The 19,656-nt window shown below is 40.8% G+C and overlaps 3 protein-coding genes across 7 annotated transcripts; 1 reads left to right on the top strand and 2 right to left on the bottom strand.

Annotated features, from left to right (window-relative positions):
• Positions 1–1,903: 1,903 nt before the first annotated feature.
• socs2 (suppressor of cytokine signaling 2) lies at positions 1,904–6,380 on the bottom strand. Its single transcript, XM_028955014.1, has 4 exons — positions 5,916–6,380; positions 5,664–5,810; positions 5,144–5,407; positions 1,904–4,158 (listed from the first exon to the last, which is right to left on the bottom strand). The coding sequence occupies exons 1-4, from the start codon at positions 6,163–6,165 to the stop codon at positions 3,692–3,694; spliced, it is 1,128 nt and encodes a 375-aa protein (XP_028810847.1). The 5' UTR covers positions 6,166–6,380; the 3' UTR covers positions 1,904–3,691.
• Positions 6,149–15,958, top strand: ncaph2 (non-SMC condensin II complex, subunit H2). 5 transcript variants are annotated; one of them, XM_028955009.1, is made up of 20 exons: positions 6,149–6,298; positions 8,680–8,800; positions 9,817–9,918; positions 10,039–10,100; positions 10,193–10,268; positions 10,354–10,419; positions 10,994–11,073; positions 11,159–11,331; positions 11,434–11,570; positions 12,053–12,124; positions 12,205–12,274; positions 12,503–12,604; positions 12,681–12,725; positions 12,806–12,876; positions 13,035–13,140; positions 13,274–13,363; positions 13,453–13,502; positions 13,678–13,779; positions 15,018–15,167; positions 15,619–15,950. In XM_028955009.1, exons 1-20 carry the CDS (start codon positions 6,285–6,287, stop codon positions 15,754–15,756), a joined length of 1,827 nt encoding a protein of 608 aa, XP_028810842.1. In that variant the 5' UTR covers positions 6,149–6,284; the 3' UTR covers positions 15,757–15,950. The 5 variants fall into 5 exon arrangements, with proteins under 5 accessions (XP_028810842.1, XP_028810845.1, XP_028810844.1 ...); XM_028955012.1 differs by lacking the exon at positions 6,149–6,298 and adding an exon at positions 7,107–7,130 and having other exon boundaries at positions 8,677–8,800; positions 11,159–11,343; positions 15,619–15,951; XM_028955011.1 differs by lacking the exon at positions 6,149–6,298 and adding an exon at positions 8,216–8,473 and having other exon boundaries at positions 11,159–11,343.
• Positions 15,959–16,079: 121 nt separating this feature from the next.
• sco2 (synthesis of cytochrome C oxidase 2) lies at positions 16,080–17,752 on the bottom strand. Its single transcript, XM_028955194.1, has 2 exons — positions 17,696–17,752; positions 16,080–17,259 (listed from the first exon to the last, which is right to left on the bottom strand). Exon 2 carries the CDS (start codon positions 17,256–17,258, stop codon positions 16,365–16,367), a length of 894 nt encoding a protein of 297 aa, XP_028811027.1. The 5' UTR covers position 17,259; positions 17,696–17,752; the 3' UTR covers positions 16,080–16,364.
• Positions 17,753–19,656: the final 1,904 nt, after the last annotated feature.

Genomic DNA, 19,656 nt, shown 5'->3' with positions numbered 1-19,656 from the left:
CCTTTTGCACTCTTCCTCTATATTGTACCTCTTCTTATATATTGACCACTTCCTATATTTTCTTCTGTTTTTGTTAAAACTGGCAGTCAGAAAGCAAAGTGGAGGAGTTGCACAGCAGCAGCCATCCCGAAAAAGCTGAGTTGCAGATTAACCAGGACATTTATTTTTAAAAAGTCTAAATCTTTAATTGTGAAAGGAGAAGAATATTGACGTGGTTCTTTATACTTACTAATTTTACAAATCTCATAGGACTGAAAGGGCACTCACTCACCATCTATAATGTACAGTGGAGGAAGTAATTATTTGACCCCTCGCTGATTTTGTAAGTTTGTCCAATGACAAAGAAATGAAAAGTCTCAGAACAGTATAATTTTAATGGTAGGTTTATTTTAACAGTGACAGCACATCAAAAGGAAAATTGAAAAAATAAAAGATAGAGACTGATTTGCATTTCATTGAGTGAAATAAGTATTTGAACCCTCTAACAAAAAAATACTTAATACTTAGTGGCAAAACCCTTGTTTGCAAGCACAGAGGTCAAATGTTTCTTGTACTTGATGACCAAGTTTGCACATTTTAGGAATTTTGGTCCACTCCTCTTTGCAGATCATCTCTAAATCATTAAGGTCTCTGTGCAACTTTGAGCTTCTGCTCCCTCCGTAGGTTCTCTATTGGTTTAAGGTCAGGAGACTGACTAGGCCACTCCATGACCTTAATATGATTCTTCTTGAGCCACTCCTTTGTTGCCTTTGCTGTATGTTTTGGGTCATTGTCGTGCTGGAACACCCATCCACGACCCATTTTCAATTTCCTGGCAAAGGGAAGGAGGTTGTCGCTCAGGATTTTACGATACATGGCTCTATCCATTTTCCCGTTAATGCGGTGAAGTTGTCCTGTGCCCTTAGCAGAAAAACACCCCCAAAGAAAAATGTTTCCACCTCCATGCTTGACAGTGGGGGGGGTCATAGGCAGCATTTTTCTTCCTCCAAACACGGCGAGTTGAGTTAATGCCAAAGAGCTCAATTTTGGTCTCATCTGACCACAGCACCTTCTCCCAGTCACTCTCAGAATCATTCAGGTGTTCATTGGCAAACTTCGGGCCTGCACATGTGCCTTCTTGAGCAGGGGGACCTTGCGAGCACTGCAGGATTTTAATCCATTGCGGTGTAATGTGTTTCCAGTGGTTTTCTTGGTGACTGTGGTCCCGGCTACTTTGAGGTCATTAACTAACTCCTCCTGTGTAGTTCTAGGATGATTTCTCACCTTTCTCAGAATCATTGAGACCCCATGAGGTGAGATCTTGCGTGGAGCCCCAGACTGAGGTCGTTTGATGGTCATTTTGTGCTCCTTCCATTTTCGAACAATTGCAGCAACAGTCTTGTAGCTTCTTGCTAAAGGTTTTGTATCCCATTCAAGCCTTGTGCAGGTCTACAATTTTGTCTCTGACATCCTTGGACAGCTCTTTGGTCTGTTGGAGAGTTTGGAGTCTGCCTGATTGATTCTGTGGACGGGTGTCTTTTATACAGGTGACTAGTTAAGACAGGTATCATTAATGTGGGTGACTAATTGAGTAGGAGTGTCTAACCACTCTGTGGGAGCCAGAACTCTTAATGGTTGATAGGGACTCAAATACTTATTTCACTCAATGAAATGCAAATCAGCTTCTATCTTTTATTTAAAGTTATTTTTTCAATTTTCCTTTTGATGTGCTATCTGTCACTGTTAAAATAAGCCTACCGTTAAAATGATACTGTTCTGAGACTTTTCATTTCTTCGTCATTGGACAAACTTACAAAATCAGCGAGGGGTCAAATAATTAGTTCCTCCACTGTATTCCTCCTGCACCAAACATGGATGAACACATCTTGCAGATGAACGGGTAGTCAGTTAAATCATTTGTGTCATCTGCTTATGCATCATCCCACCTAAATTGTAATTATGTTTCCTGTGCTCAATCTAACCATTGTGAGGACTGATTCTACAGAAAGACTGACCTTAAGGTCATGATTTAACTTTCTTACATTGTTGTGATTTTAAATTTCAAGTCGTAATTCTACAGCACACAATTTAACTTTAAAATCTAACATGAAATGTGATATTGTGATGTATGACCATTTAATGTCAAAGTGCCAGATAAAAAGACGTTTTGATAAAATATGTGTTTGAATTGCTTGCGCTTGTCTCCTATTGTGACAAATTCCACCCTCCTATCACTCTGGCAAAATATGATTTATGCTACCGTAATATTTTTAAGAGGAAAAGAAATTGCCAGTTTATTTCATACTGACGTTGTGTCCTCTATCCAATGGATTCTTCGGCTTCTAAATATCCATTTATTGTGCCCTTCACATATGCATATAGCTTTATATACTGTAAATATTCATATCTTACATTACATCTCTGCTTGGTTCTATGCAGGGGTGTAGCTAAATGAAGTTCATGAAGGATAATGAATTCACACTAGTCACAGTGTCTTCATTAACCTGTTATGAAAAAAAATTTTATCAAAAAAAAAAAACAATTAAACAATACACAGTTTCTGACTATAAACAATATTAACTTTGACCATTAGGTTCTAAGCTATGAAACTGTTTTTTAGTTGGTCGTTTCCTGAAAAGTAGTGTGGTGATAGTTGTGGTGTTTGTGACTGACCGCAGCAATATAAAAAAAAACCAGACATTTATCATGTTTTAAGTGCAGCAGCTAATGACATCATTAAGATCTCATATATATTTTTTCATATGTGTGTGTGTGTGTATGAGATTTAATTATAATATATATATATATATATATATATGTGTGTGTGTGTGTGTGTGTGTCTGTCTGTCTGTCTATTGACATAGTCTCATTTTGTCCAGTACTTGGTTTTTGTTTAATACTGACAAGAAAAGATTGAACAGATTCAATCTAAACTTATTTCCTAAATTTACAGTATACTGTTATACTGAACCTGTTTCTCCCTCTGAACCTCACTATCCTCAGGTAAACATTATTCAGTGAGCATGTTAATGGAATGCTTTCAATTTTACTATTACTTCTGTCTTCTGGACAAAATGAACAATCAGTAAAATTGAGTACTGGTAAAAATGAAGCCTGTATTTTGTATTTTGGAAAGGAACGAATGTGTCCATCTTTCTGTACTGTAGCTTTAGAAGAAAGGAAAGGACAAAACAATGTCAGATTTTTATTCCTCCCTGCCCAAAAAGCTTGTTTTTGGCAAGCTTTATTAACCCCAACCTTTTTCCTTCCTTCTCAAAGTGAAAATTGTGCGCTCTTTGCTGAGTAAGTCCCCAGTTGATGTTACTCATTATCAGGAATCTGAAGCTCCATCCCTTACTGCTATGTCGAGATGGAGGCACTATACAAGTGAGACCCAAGAGAAAATTTTCAAGCACTGAGCTTGTCTTCATGTTTGAAAAGAAGTCAGCATAAACCATTCCTCTTTTCTAGGATTACAGTACAAAAATGAGCAAATAAATGTAAAAGTGTACACAGTGTTGGACGCCCATGTCTCAAACACAGGAAGCAGAAAAAAAAGCATTCATGATGCTGACAGCACCAGTAAAGCGCCACGTCCACACGTCAGAACACACATCATGGTGTTGTTGTATGGGTGATGTTATTTGTAAAAGGTACTATACACAGTACAGATGATGAATGACATGGCAGCCCTTCATGCCACGTCCGAGCATCACACATGATAGTTATAGTCCGTCAGGTAGTCCTTCAGTCTTTGAGGCAGTGGCAAGTCCTGTACCTGTCGTGTAGACCTGTTGATGGCAATCCTGCAGAGGTGCTGTAGAGAGGGTGTAGCCATGTACACGGGCGTGGTCAGGAGCAGCTGCACTGCGCCATTGGAGGAGCCAAGAGCGGGGGAGATGCCCTTACAGGAAGTCCTGGACAGATGGACGTAGTGTTCCACCAAGTGGACCACGCTTTCAAACTGTTTGAGTTTGGGCTTGACCAGCAGCACAGAGTCCAGCTTGAACTTGCCCTCCTTATACTCAATGCGTAGGTTGGTGGGGCCTGCAGATGTCATGGCTGAAATGGTAAATAAATAGTCCCTTTGGGAGCTGTCTCTCAGAAGGAAGGTCCCCTCTGATGCATCCTGGAGGATCTCTTTGGCCTCGTTGGCGCTGATTCTGCCCCAGTACCAGCCTGCACCCAGACAAAGACATAACAAGGTAGACTATGCTGAGTTTCGAATCTCAAATGACACTCAATCAAGAACTGTTCTGCTGACGGTTTAATGAAGTGTAGAAAAGGGATTATTTCATGATTACTTAGCAACATTTTGTGTTTTAGTTATGTCTATGACTGTGCATCTCTGATCACTTTCAAAGTCATTCAGTTTTTCTGACCAGACAATACATCAAATGTCATGCTCAAGAAATGTACATTTTTCCTTTAAAGACACTAAAGACAAAAAAACCTACTTTGTAAAGTAGAAAATATAAGATATTTATATTTTTGAACATCATTATCTGTAAGCCTGACCCTTAAAAACATTTAACCTAAATGCAACAACATCATGTTCAGGTCTGAGCCAAATTCAATTTAATTTGGGACAATCCCAAAGCCAATATTCACATATATGGACACCACACGCCTCATGGTCTTGTAATGATTTCTGGATAGTTTCTGTTGAAATGAAGTGTTTGAGCTGGATGTGTGCATTTCTCAAAAATAATTTTCTCTTGCCTCTCTTTGTGTATGACAAAACAAATAAATTCTAACTTTAATTCTGATGGACCGTCGACATTCCCTGACCTGCTTACTCACAGAAACCAAATGTGATTTACATTTTTGATTTTACCGATTTACTTATTTTGCTTAATTTGCTTGTTTGTATTCCCATATTCTCGCAGTTTGCTTTGGGTGGGGTAGTGATGCAGGGGTTAATTAATAAAACAAACGGTGTATTTTTCCTCAGCATTCATTATATTGTTTATCTGCTTCTTCTCTAATAAAATTAATTAATAAAAAAGCTTCAGTAAGGATATAATAACTAACTACACCGAAGTGAACCCTGGTTGAATTGTTAGTTTTGTGCAGTTATTACGAATTCTGGAAAAGATGTCTCACGTTTATTTATCTACATAAAAAGAACTCTTTTGGCAGGACAGAGAGGACAGAGGGCTACCTGTGTTCTTCAGGTCCCTCATGGCCGAAGCAATCCGGGTCTGCTCGGAGTCCACGGCCCGGCTCACGGTCTCCGATCTCCTATCGTACTCGACGGACTCGCCGGAGTCAGATGACTGGCAGGTCATTGGAGAAGAGTCCGGATCGCGCCCACGCGCATCCAGCGGCCCAGCAGGTCCGGCAGGTTCGACGCCGTCCGTCCGTCCGTCTCGGTCCCTTCCAGCCGCATGCGTGAGCGAGCGCTGTCGCGCGCGCGCCCGCCCGCCTGCAAACAAACAAACAAATCCGGCGCGTCGTAAACAGCGACCCATGCCTCGAGGGGGGGGGTCTCTTCATCCCTTCATCCCCGGATGAGCTGCGAATCCGCTGCATCTCGGGCGCGTTTGGAAAGGGAAGGGATACTTAACGCGGTTCCGCGAACTCGGAGCGCTGAGAACTGGCAGTGACAGTTGCCAAGCCCGTGGATGCGAAATAAATCATAATCATCTTTATGGAAACGGTAAAAAGCAACCATAACTTACCCGTTACATAATCGTGTATTAAATAGCTAGAGGTCCATTCTGGTGTCCCCAGGTCAGGCGCCTCGAAATGTGCCTTGCTTTTTAACTGGAATCGGTTCAGTCCAGTGACCTCACGCACATGGCGGCAGTCCAGCAGCCGAGGTGCTTCTAAAACCCAACACCACAAACACCACAAACGGCCGTTTTAAATATGCAATTATTTCAATAACGACTTCGAACAAAATAAAGGCGCGAGCCTCGCCCTCTACCTACCATCCCCACTCCCGGAGGTGCGAGCAGGACACGCATCCAGACCACGCGGACCGCGCGCCGCATGCCCTTCTTCCTCTGCGTGGGCCGATTTCAACCTTATGCCTAATAAACACGACCGATACACAAAAGCACGATTTCCAGGAACTTTCCAGGAATCGCACCACGTGGTACGATCAAGCGGCTGCTCCTTAAGGTAGAGCCACCTAAATACGACTAATAAATCGTCGCGACGCTCGGACCAGGAGAACATGGCGAACGAACGCCTCGTTTATTAAAATCACTTAAGTGCTTTCTTGTTCCTCACGTAGAGTCAGAATCAGCGCGACAACCACTAAGTTGTTTTTGCATCCCAAGTAGGCAAAAGAAAGGATGCGTCAGTCGTTGTGAGTATAGCGCAAATGTCCCCCGCCGGCGTCCGGCCGTGTCGCGTCCGCTGGCTGAATCCACCTTCCCGTAAGCGTCTGGAGACGCCTGCCCACTCCATTCACGTGCGACGGTCGCGCTGTTACGCCACCGCAAGCCGATTTACGGTACGACCTTAAAAATCTGATTTACTGACTGATCGCAACAAAATAAAGTCTTTACGTGTTCGATTTCGTGCCGACTAAACGTGTAACATACCAACATTTTGTCCAGCAACTGACTAATTATTTCTATAAACTTTTTCACACGGACTCATTTGATCAACAAAAATAATGTTCTTTGCTCAAGTCCAATAATACATGTTATAGAAACGTTCCTGAAGTTTGGAACGTGTGGACCGAACATTTCGTTTCATGCTTAGCTTATATTCGCTGACAAACCAACAAATCAACAGGATACAGTTCGTCCTATCTTCACTTAAAGTATTAAATGTGAATTGTTTTGATTCATTTCTGAAAGCCGCATTTTAGTTAGGCGTTTGCCTGAACAGTAGTATTTGGTTAGTTCAAAACTGTTCAAACTAATGAATGGTATCTCGAGTTTCAGCTGATTGCAGATTTTTTTGTAAGAACAAACCCAAAAGTTCATATACAGAAATAACCTCGAATTTTATTGGTTGTATCCTGTTGTCAGAAAGAAGGAAAAAATGATATTGGGCTACGTTTTTAGTTTGTGTAATGTACAAACTCTCCTTCAGATCCAATACACACAATAAGCGCTCACACACACACACACACACACACACACACACACGGGGTTCTTGGAAATTCCGTTACGAGGAAACGTGAGTTGGTGAGTTCATGGAAAACACAATGGCAGCGAGCGACAGATGGACTGAAGATTTTCTGTTCTTTGACTAAATTTAACGAATTGAACTTATTCACGGGCTCATTAAAGCGAACGATTAGGATATAATTTTAAGCACCATAAAGCGCCGCTTTTATTTTCTCATTGATATTATTTGGTCAACAATGAAAACCATCATAATACTCTACGGAATACATCGTGTTGCTCTTTCATTTTATGCTCCAGTTTTGACATTATATTATTCATATTTATTGTTGCCGTAATTTAGTTCAGACAATTTTATTTTGGAGTGGAAAACACGAAAAATTAAGAGACCACTTGCCATCCACACCATCATTATTACTAATCAGAATATATATATATAGAGAAAGCGAATTCATCATATACAGAGAGCGTTGTGGAGAGTTCATTACGCAGATCAAGCGTTGAGGACTGCGCCATCTAGTGGCAAAGAGAGCAGCTGAACAGTACCTTCAGGCTCGAGGGAACTGACAATATTCGCTTTACAATATGAGCGACGGTACCTCTTTCAGTGGCCCAGACGACACGGAGCAGCCTGCACTCCACTCCTAGTGGACATCAGTAAGCACCAACAAGGTCATGGGTGGCAAGGGTAGATCCTTACCAGTACCAACCAGAAATATTCCACAGAAACCGCCGTTTTGGAGATGCAGTGGCCCACCAATCAAATCAAAATAGATTGAAAAATAAAATCCTCCTAAGAACATCAAAGTAATGGAGATACTGAAACAAATTATTATTTTTTTGAATGCAAAGAGACAAAGAGAAAAATAAATCATTGATAAAGGATCCGTGGTGTAAACTTTTATCAATCGAGAAATTATATTCATTATAAAATTATAACGATATATTGATTCATATATTTTTATTTCAAATATTTATCACCAGCAACAACAAATTGAGCAAGTTACACTAAACCTGACTACATTAGTAAATCATGTTACTATTGCATTGTATGTCATAGTAATAAATGCAGTTCAGATCGGCGTATTTTTGAACTTACATTTACTAAATTTTTACTCAATATCTTAAATATTTAAAATGTTTCAGCATGGATTCTTTTCCTGTCAGGCTTGAGCAGCTGTACACCACGACGCACGGTGGCGCTAACAGAGCGAGACGGGCTAAACTCTGCCAAACGAAGTAGTTACCGCCGGCGCGGTAAAAACCAAAAAGGCCATTGCGCGCATTTGCAGACAGCGCTCTAAATGTTTTGTCTTATTTTTTTATTACTTCGAGATTAATTAGAGATCAGTTAATACAAGGAAGCCAATTAAATACAAATATATTTAAGCATTTTGGCGAAGGTAAATCCCATTCGTTTACTTTGTAGTATTCTGTATAAACATGAATGTTTATAAACATGATACTCGGCATGCATATGCAACGTAGACATTACTGTTTTTAAAATCTTAGAGTAGACCTTGCCATTCATGTGATGAAAAGCTGATAGTTATGTATTTTTCTGATGTTTCCTGCTGAATCAAACATCAATTACTGATGTTTTTAGCAGAATCGAAAACGTCATGGAGTCAGCCGAGACCCGTTTCGCCCATTTGCTCCAGCCGATCAGGGACTTGACTCAGAACTGGGACATCGACTTGGCCTCGCAGCTCGCAGGATATTTGGAGGAGGTGAGCAGATAAGCTTTCAATGAGCACCTGATCGAACTAAGTTTTGACGTTAATGTGTTTGCATAGTAGGTGTCACACAGAGGTGGGTATTAACGAGTTACATTTAACTTTAAAATCTACCTCTAAGATTAAGTTTACAATGCCACTTTTACTTTAGTAGATTTGTCGCTACTTTTGGGCAATATTTGACTCGCTACATAAGCATTTATCCCATACATTGAGCAGTGGTGGCCTAGCTGGTAACAAAGTAGCCAGATGTAGCCATGCAGTCACTAGACCATGCTAAAACTGGGCGGCAAAGCAGCGTCACAAATTCATTATAGGCTGGTAGTAGCCTAGTGGTAACACGCTCGCCAGAAGACCCAGGTTCAAATCCCACTTACTACCATTGTGTCCCTGAGCAAGACACTTAACCCTGAGTTGCTCCAGGGGGACTGTCCCTGTAACTACTGATTGCAAGTTGCTCTGGATAAGGGTGTCTAATAAATGCTGTAAATATAAATAAGGAAGCACAGACTCTGAATGAAAAATGTGAGATGTGACTGCCTCCAGTGCAAAAACTCTTTCTTGACTACTTTTTATTTTGGAGTAAACACTACACATACTTGAGTAAAATATTTGCCTACTCTACTCACATCTGGCGTCACATCAGATCACTAGTGGAGAAATCGGATTCTTGCAGTAGATATATTTCAAAATATAATTTTGGTGATTAATTTCTTTACACTTATATTATATACTCCAGTAAGATATGACTGGACAAGCATGTGAAAGAAACCAATGTTATGGAAAGAGCATCTCTAGCAGCTGTTAAAAGACTTTGTGTATGCATGTGCAAGAATCTTAGTTTGTGTAGTGCATAGTTTAATATGTTTGATCACTTATTTTTGCCTGACCACAGTCCCTTTATGTATAACGTACATCATGTGTCCTTATTACCATTATTTTAAGTTAGAGACAGCATCACATCACTTCTTTTCTTTTTTTTCCCCTTGTCCTCTTTCTTCTACCTGTAGTTGGACCAGATGTGCATCTCGTTTGATGGCGGCAAAACCATGTTGAATTTTGCTGAAGCTGCATTGCTTATTCAAGGGACAACATGTATTTATGGCAAAAAGGTATCTGACGCAACAAGGGATTTTATGTAACTTTAAATAAAATTTTGAGAACAATTGTTTTTCATGAGATTCTATCTTTGTGGCTCATTAGATCGTCCTCTCTGTTTACCTGACTTTCAGGTAGAGCTCCTTCACAACTTGGTTTTCCAAACTCTGGACTACATATCTGACAAAAACAAAAAGTAATATTGTTTGGTTATCCCATCTAAAATATACCCATCGCCTGTACAGTGAATCATTAGCGTTTTTTTTTTTTTTTTCTCCTATTGCACAGGAAGGAGAAGAACGCTGCGGCCGTTGAGGGTGGGGAGCAGAATACAGCAGGACAAAATAATGATGATGGGTTTGAGGTAACCTCCACAGGGCCATTCAACATCTCTATCATCAGTAGCCATCTTGTCTTCATGCAAATCAAATTTTTTTATGTGCCTGCAGTTTGACTCATATGATGACACGGATACCAGATCTGACTTAGTGGAGATCAAGACAGACCCTAACAGAGTATGTTATCTGACTAAAGCACACATTTGATGTATGTGCTGTTTTTAATCACCATAAACAACAACATTTATTTCTCATATAGCTCAAAATCACATACAGTATGTCTCAATGGGCTTTGACAAGCCCTACAGTTGACACCCCCCACACTTGACCCTTCTGCACACAAGGAAAAACTCCACACAAAAAAAACTCTAGGAGAGAGAAAAAAAGAAAGGAAGAAACCTTGGGAAGGTGTTATACAGAGAGGGATCCCATTCCAGGGTAGAGTGAGCCTGCAAATGGTGTCAGTGCGGGGTTTGTGATGATTTGTCCAATAAGAAAAAAAAAAAAAAAGTCCTACAGTTGTAGGGTTGGAGAAATCCAGAGTGTAGTCCACTGTCATGGTCTACATTACATGTCCATTATGATGTTACTGCTCCATTTGAAGATCCCTGAAGCTGTAGTTGTTACGGTAGTGGTGGCTGTGGTGACCCTTCATATTCAAATCTTTATTATTCAAAGTATGCTTTGTAAATATCAGTCATATGCACTTGTTTTGATCATACCGTATTACCCAACTGTAATAATATTACAGGCTGTGGAAATATCTCGGATTCCACCTGAAGCTCTTATACCACCCGAGTCAGTGGAGAAACAGGAATACCCCCTGATAAGGTGAATCCCTCATATTCTGCTTTCTCTTAGTCTTGTTAATTTTAAAACAATTTCAAAACTTTCAGTGTTTCTGTGTTTCTTTCAGTCAACAGGGCGAGGTCCTTGGAAGTTGTAAAGATTTCCGCATGAATATCTTCACCATGGACGGCCATGGGGTCATTCGTTTGGGCCTTGGCTCTGCTCGCTCTCGTTTTCTGTGGGGATTGTCAAATGAAACACGAGGGCCGCTAGCCTCAGTAGAGATGCCTGCTTTATCTGGTGCCCTAAGTTGTGCCTGTTTTCTATTACAGATAATGGATGTTTTATATTTTTAATAATGTTCGTTTAGAGGTGTTTGCTCACTGGCTGTCTCTTATCCAGGGTTGACTAGTTTTGGAGCAGAGATCATTGTACCCATGGGAGGGGATGATGTCAGAGAAGGGGATGCCTTCATGCCCCTAGAGGACAATGACATAGATATGACAGCAGAACCTGAGAAGATCATCAGAATGCAGCAGGTTTTTACATAAATCTCTAAAATAAATTACTGAAATGAGAAAGCAAAAGAGTTAAAAAACCAAAAAAAAAATCACAGGCAATCTTTGATTAAACTGGTCTAAAACACCATCATGTTCTGTTGAAAAAGAGAAGTCCATAATGGCTGTTCGATTAGATGTTTGCACTGGAAAATGGGTTTATTCTGAAATAAAAAACTAAATTTCTTATTGTCTGCCTCTTAAGTTCATAAGTTGCTGAAACCCATTAAGCAAAGTGATAGCAGCATCCTTAGTATGGAACATGTCACCATCAGAATTAGTTCAAAGGATCACTTTAATATAAGGGACTTTAAATCAGTTTTACGTATTGCCTCTGATTTTCTTTAACATTTGCACATCTAAAGGAGGACAAATGAACACCTGGAGCTTGTTCTATATACATCAGCTAATATTTAGGTAGCTTTACAAAGATGCGTGACATTTTTCTGCTCCCATTCACTTAGAGCCCCAGTCAGAGGCCAGTGTTGAGGGAGAGGCCAGCACTGCAGCAAATTGCCGTTGAACAAAAACAAAAGGTGGGTTCATCTTCACCCATGTCCTTACTAATTGTCAAGCTTCTTGTGTCTCCTGATTGAGCGCTTATGGCATAATTTAGGAGTATCTGGATCCCTGGAAGTGGCATGATCCTTATGCTCCAGTTGGTGAAGATAAACCTCTGAAGACAGGTGAGGGCCTGTATATAAAATATGGTTGATTTCTATTGTCTGATTAAATTGTGAATTTAAGATCATTATAGTCATCCACGATTAATTTATTTTTGTTCATTTATGTATTTTCATGTATTTCATTATATGTGTGTAATTATATACACACTTCCATGTGAGTAATACTTATAAATGATAATAATTGTTAATAATTATGATTGTGACAGTTTTCTTTTTTCTTCTACTAAGGTAAATGCTATAATGTGCCACCTGGATTGGAAGAGTCTGGAAAGAGGAAAAGGAAAGGCTCCTCTAAATTGGAAGATTTCAGTACCTGGTGCACAAATGCCTGTACGTTTGAACAAGAACTTGCTGAAACTGTTCTATTAATTGGAAATTGCCATAACAAGTGTTCTTTGGTTTGTAGATAAGACCTTTGATCGTAAATTGAAAAATGGGCCCCTGTATCCAGGTAATGATCCACCAATAGAAATGTAGTATCGCTCTTATTGTATGTTTTTAACACACCACTCCCTCTTTTTTTTCTTCTAGAGCTGACCTATATTTATTTGAGTAAAATGAAGGAACTACTGAAAGTTCGGAGGACCTTTCTCAAGAAAATGGTAGTGTGTGTGTGAATGAGAGAAATAGAGAGAAAACATCTTTTTTTAATTCTAAATTGTTTAACACTCATCTATATGAATAAAAACACATTTGGGCATAAAATGTGACCAATGGTGACTTTTTAAATTTTGGTTGTTTTGGGAATTCTTCTGCTCAGGGTACGCATGTATCTGAAGAGGAGCTGAAAAAGACCTTTCTAGAACTAGAGGAAAATCAAGAGGAGCCGGATGCACCAGAGCTATTACGAGGCCATGGTGCAGAAGGTGAGTATCAAACCCAGGGACTGTCAGCTCTGCAAGGGTAGGCTACTAAGCTTCCCAATTTTATATGATGTCATATTATGACTTCTGAAGGTCTGAAAGTGAAGTGAACAATATGTGATTTTCCCTCCTGAAGGTGATTACTTGTTTGATGATAATCCTGCTGATGTATTGGATGATTCAGTTCCTGAAAACATCCCTGAAGTTCCAAGTCTTGGTTTGTCTGGTAAATTTATCATTTGAAATCTAGTTATATATGCAGTGCTAATTATTGGAAAAATTCTTACGTTGGTTCTCTTGACCATTCCTATTCAGATTGCCATATGGGTAAACTTAGCTATGAGGATCTTGTAAAGCAGAGTGTGGTGAGTAATAATAGCTTATTAAATAATGAATAGTGTGTTTTAAATCCAATTGTTCCTTTGTTATGAATTCTGGTTTAAATCCTAAAACATGCTTAAGATTTCAGTTTTCAATGGAACTAAGTGTGCTTGATTCATGCAGTCTCTGTAATCCCTGCTTGGCTCTGTTTTTTTGCAGGAGCAGTTCCTGATGAACTCTGAGAGGTATGCTCGAGAAACTGCACTGTCTCTGAGAGTGCAGGAGTGGGAGGATAAAATCAAGCCTCATCTGGTAGCTGAGGTAAGCACCACATTTAGCAATTTTCTTCATAACCCATGGCCTTTATGTGTCATGTGATTTCGTCGTCATTTTCTTCCTCCACTTATCCGGGTCGCGGGGGCAGCATCCCAAGTAAGGAATCTCAGACAGCCCTCTTCCCAGCCACCTCCACCAGCTCCTCTGGCAGGACCCCAAGGGGTTCCCAGACCAAATTGGAGATGTAAATTCTCCAGCATGTCCTGGGTTGATCCGGGGCCTTCTGCCAGCAGGACATGCCCGAAATACCTCCCTAGGGAAGAGTCCAGGAGGCATACTGACCAGATGCCCAGACCCTCCTCTCCAGTACCTTGGAGTACCTTTCCAGGGAGGCTGAGGAGTGTGATCCCCCTATAGTTGAAACACACCCTCTGGTCTCCATTCTTAAAAATGGGGACCACCACCCCAGTCTGCCACTCCACCGGAAGGGCCCCTATGTCCAAGCAGTGTTGCAGAGACATGTCAACCACGACAGCCCTAGAACATCCTTAGCCATGAGATACCCAGGATGTATCTCATCCACCCCCGGGGCTCCTCCGCTGTGTAGCTGCTTAACTACCTCAGCAACATGGAATCCCCAGTCAGAGCACTACCTAGCACTCATCCCAGGGACTCCAAAAAGTGTGGTTACTCTGAGCTGCTATTTGGCGCCCAAAGAACAGTCAGGACCCATTCCCCGACCCAAAGGCGCAGGGAAGCTACCCTCTCTTCCCCCGGGTTAAACCCCAACAAACAATCTCCTGCCTTGGTCTGCCACCCAATCCACATTGACAGTTGGATGAGCCCATGTATCCGGTTCGGACTGGGCCCAGCCGGGCCCCATGGGCGAAAGCTCCAGGTTGGGTCCCCGGTAACCATCCAAACCGGGTACTCGGACTCTTTGTGGTTCCTTCCATGAAAGTTCATCTGAACCGTTCTTTGTCTCACCCTTTACCGAAGACCAATTTGTCATGGGAGACCCCCTACCAGGGGCACTCAAAGTCCTCTCAAAGTCCTCCACCACGATAAGATGATGGTTCAAGGAGGAGGTGTCATGTGAATTAAAGTTACTTTTTTAATCCAATTAAAATGTCATCAAACATGTATAATCAATAGCTAATTATGCCAAATTATGTTTACTCAGTGGTTCTCAGGTTAACTGCCTGAAGTACTTTTTTCTGGGGAAAATTATTCTTCAACATCCATCCGTTTTTGTTCAGCAGTTTTTGCTTCTCTTCCTGCAGGAGGAGCGACTGGCCTTTGATATTAGAGACTACCAAGATCAGATCGTCCAGTCTTTCAGCACAGTGAAGGAGAAACGCTTGTTTGCCTCCATCGTCCAGGGCAAAGACAACCACGAGGTCTGCAGGTACATGCTGGCCACTCTGCAGCTGGTGAGCACACTTCTGTCATTCTCCCCAACCTCCATGTAACAAAGTTCTGGTGAATCTGTGTAACATGTTTGGGATTTTACATCTATGCAAACAATTCTTTGTTGATATTTATCAATATTTACAAATATTCTCAGTCTAAAAATTACCCAGTGAAGTCCCCGGTGATCTTGGACAACTCCAAACTGTAGATTGGCATAACGGGTTAAAATTTATTTTGCTTTCCTTTCTAATCAATACATTTTATGTCAGCCCTTGTCTGTTAGTTGCTTTGGATAAAAGTGCCTGCCAGATTAATTCCGAGTTAAGTTGGTAAAACATATCCAGATATCTAGCCATTTTGTCTTTCACCTGAATACAAACAATGTGCCACAGAAATTAACTTTAGTAGCTTTTTTTTTTTTTTAACTGAGAACTTGCTTTTTTTTTTCCCCCTTTCTCTTTTTTCCCCCAGGCAAATGACTACACTGTGGAGATAGGCAAAAGCGATAGCATGGAGGAGTCTCTAGACACAATGAACCTGACCCTCATCAGCAAGCACAGGGCCCACGAACGCCTGCATACCTACAGCGCCCCCTCTACCAGCGACTAGTCAAATGACAAACAGCCAAATGCCTGTTGCCTGTAGTGATGCTATTTTAACACATTTGTGAATGCTGTTCTATGATTTAGCTTGGTCACATGACCAGTTTTGCATTTATACAAAAGGACGTTTTAGTTTTGACTTATGTGTCTCCCTGTGCACTTGCAAAGATTAAAGTATATTTGAAACAAATGTTCTATATTCTTAATATTAGTGTTTCTAGTTGATGATGTTTTCAACATAGTCCGTGGTAATGACCAATCATCAATCAAATGTAAGCTAAATAAATGACCAAACCTTTCCCCTCTCTTTTTGTTAAAGAAAAAAATGCATGTCAAAACAAAGGAAATATTTATTTTTCAACAGTCTACATATTATTGACACAGAACAAAAATCCCACTGCAACATTTTGTCACACATTCCCGCAACTGTCATATTTTTTAGACACTCACTTATCAACCTCTGACCAGAGAACCATCACTTGAAAGAATCTAACACTTTTGCCTAAAACACTCCCACAGACATCACTAGCCTGCCACCACAGTGCCATTACTAATGAAGGGAAGTGGGGTTGTACATTAAAGTGAAGTGGCTAGTGATGACACGTAAAATCCTGGTCATCTATGAATTAATTTGTCTGAGGTGGCCATGTGATTTCGCACACTTTCTGCAATCTGGTACTCATTCTTCATCCTGTTGTAATAATCCAGGAAGAGTCCATCTGGGTTGATGAGGTAGATGAGGATGGTGTGATCCACAATATAATCCCCGTCGTCATCTTTGGGTCCAATGCTGGCGTACACCCGGTAATCCTGACCTGCTCGTTTGACCTCCTCCGGTGTTCCTGTAAGCCCCACTAGGCGTGGGTGGAATTCCTTTATGTACCGCTCCATGGCGGCCACGTCATCTCTTTCTGGGTCCACAGTGATGAAGACAGGCTGCACCTTAGGAAGACTGGAGTCTTGGTCCAGAATCTTCACCACACTGCTCATCTTGTCCAATTCATCAGGGCATATGTCTGGGCAGTGTGTGAAGCCAAAGTAGAGCAGAACCCAGCTGCCCAGAAAATCCTGTTTGGTCCTGCGACGACCTGTGTGATCAGTCAAACTAAAGTTCCCCTGGCCTACTGCTACCTGCCGTAGCTGCTCCATCCGCTGCTGCTGCAATTGCTCCTGTTTCTCCTGCCAAACATACCACCACGCACCCAGGATTCCTCCACCAAAAAGCAGGGTAACAATTAGCCTCGTCTTCAGCCGCAGTCCTGCCTTAGAGCCTGGATTTTGGGGCTGTGTGGGACCCTGGGAGAAAGAGACCCTCTGTTGTAAGGGAGTAGGAGAGTGTTTAAGGAGGGGTTGGAATCTGCCATGACAAATATGAAAGCTTGAAAGGGGTTCTAAACGTAGGGAGAAATTGGCCTTTGAGATGTGGTTGATCAACTGATGGGTGGAGGAGGTCTGAAGCACACTCCATGTGACCACGTTCCACCTGCTGAAGTACAGGAATCCCACCATCCTGAAAGATGATCCATTCACAAATCAATCATCACAACCCATGTATTCAAGAATACTATATAGAAATGTAATGTTGATCAATCGATCTGTATTTCAATATATAGGGACACACTACAAAATGCGCATTGATTATATGACATTTTAATAGTCTGAAAAAAGAACGGAAAACCAGGGCTAGAAAATAAAAGATTAACGATAAACTCGCTCCACTTGCTCCACTATTTCCTACTGGTTTTAAACCACATTCATATAAACGCAATTTCAGACAGTCGTTCGCTATACGAAGGAAGATAGCAACGCCTGGTCACACCTCCTTGAAAATATGGCCAACGATAAATGGCTTTTTAAATGGTAAATCCTAACAAGCAATGTAAAATAAATGTAAAATTAAAAAAAAATATCACGCTTTATACAGTTCGAAATTCTGCAAAACTTACTCCAACGTCCTACACAGCCTTCACATGTAACCTAGTCGTAGTTTCCTTCAAGTACATTAATCACCGGTTTCAAACCAACCGATTCAACAATATTCTTTAACAGTTTTAGGTAACTCGTAAGCAATATATAATAACACCTATATTTAAATATTTATATTGTTAACTGACATTCAGTTTATATTGCTTGGTAAATAAAAAAATAGGTAAACAGTTTTTAATATCACAGATTCGCCACCAGTGCGAATGAGCTGCAGGTCTGCTCTTTGGACGCTAGAGGACACTGCTTCATTCCACATGCTTCCATAAAGGTTCGATTCCTCTTTATTTTTGCACAAACATGCTGTAAATATTATAGTGTCTAATTAAATTATACAAGACAGAAGAGACAGAATGTGAAAACAACCATTTTACAAAGAATAAGACATGGACTGATTTCCTGGGTATAACAAAAATCTTATTTAAACGTTCGATCGAACCAAACAAAGGTATGTTCTCTAGCGAAAATCAGTGGTTGCTCCTCCAGGAATATGCTGCCCACCTCAAACACTGGATGTACTGGATGTGCCAGAATTGTGGCTGGATTAGGTGTGCAGGGACATTGATATCTCCCTGGTTTAGTCTCTGACCTGTTGTCAACAAACCCAAAGCAGTAGCCTTTGAGGTAAATTTTTTACCAAAAATCCTTGAGGTAAATCCTTGGCCTATCCTTCTTTCCTCCCTCAGCTTCAAAACCTAAAGAGATTTTTGGTCTGGGGCTTCGGATATGTTTTCAGATTGTCACAGGACCCTGCTGTGCATTGTCTTTGGTGTATAAGATGCTAAAGCTATGTGTGATGCTAAACATTGTCACACCCTGGAATTATACTGGCTTGTCCCTGAAAGCCTCATGTGCTTAGCTCTCAACGGGCCAAGACAGAAGGGATCATGAGCAGGCTGCCAATGCCAATCCCAGTAGGCAAACACATGGACACTGCCTCCTGACAGCTCCTGTGGTGACAGTAATAACTAGCCTTCACCTCCAACTCTTCAGCATGCCATCAGAAATACTGGTCTTCTCTGTTTATTTCCTATTATTCAGGTCAACACACAGCAGCTTTCAAGTAACAATGGAACAAAACTCTTTAATATACATATTTTTTGTTTCCTCCATCCTCCATTCCATTTTAGTATGCCTGTGTAGTCTGGAGCATCTGGGTGAAAACTGTGTCTTGCAGGGTAAGGAGGATCAACCTGTCTAAGCTCTACTGTCAAATAGTTCTCTGCGCTTCAGTTGACAGGAACATATTTAACAAATTAGCCAACACTACTGGGATCTATGGGACCACCACCACTGGGACCTCGTGTCTCGTGTAATGACAAAAAGCATCCTCTATTTTAGTGGGGCTTTAACACAAAATCTTCTTTCCTCTGACAGACATTGAATATTAATAACACAGATGCAATCCTACAACTGCAGCTCTTCTCACAGATTTGCGGCATATTCCGGTGCCAGGCATGAATGTCACTAGTCAGTGTCCTTATATAGAACACCCAAATGGTTTTGGTTCATGCAATACATATTATGTCATTTGTGTTAACATGTTTTCTCCCTTCTATAACACTGCAGTATGCTGTCATCAACCTCTTCAAAACAGAATAAACTTGTGCTGAAATGAAACCAATATGCCTGTTGTGTGTTTTACTGCATTGTATCGCCTTGTAAAGTTGTGAGCAACTGGCCTATTTAAGACCTAATCTAGTGGACTATGGTTGCCTAGCAACACTGTAAAGTAGTACTATGACTTTAAGTTAACTGTTCCATTTTAAAAACTTGAGGGTAGGCAAAAGGGTCTCTCTGGTGTGGCTAGTTGTCTGTGTAAAACTTCTCATTCAAATTTGTATGTATTTCCTGTGGAAGTGTAGGCAATAAAAGTACAGATATATATAGAGTCGACAAAGGACTGTAAGACTGTATTTGTTAT

This window comes from Denticeps clupeoides, chromosome 15 (genome assembly GCF_900700375.1).
Source record: "Denticeps clupeoides chromosome 15, fDenClu1.1, whole genome shotgun sequence".
NCBI lineage: Eukaryota > Metazoa > Chordata > Actinopteri > Clupeiformes > Denticipitidae > Denticeps > Denticeps clupeoides.
The sequence above is the reverse complement of the archived record's forward strand: the minus strand, read 5'-3'. Positions and strand labels throughout refer to the sequence as shown.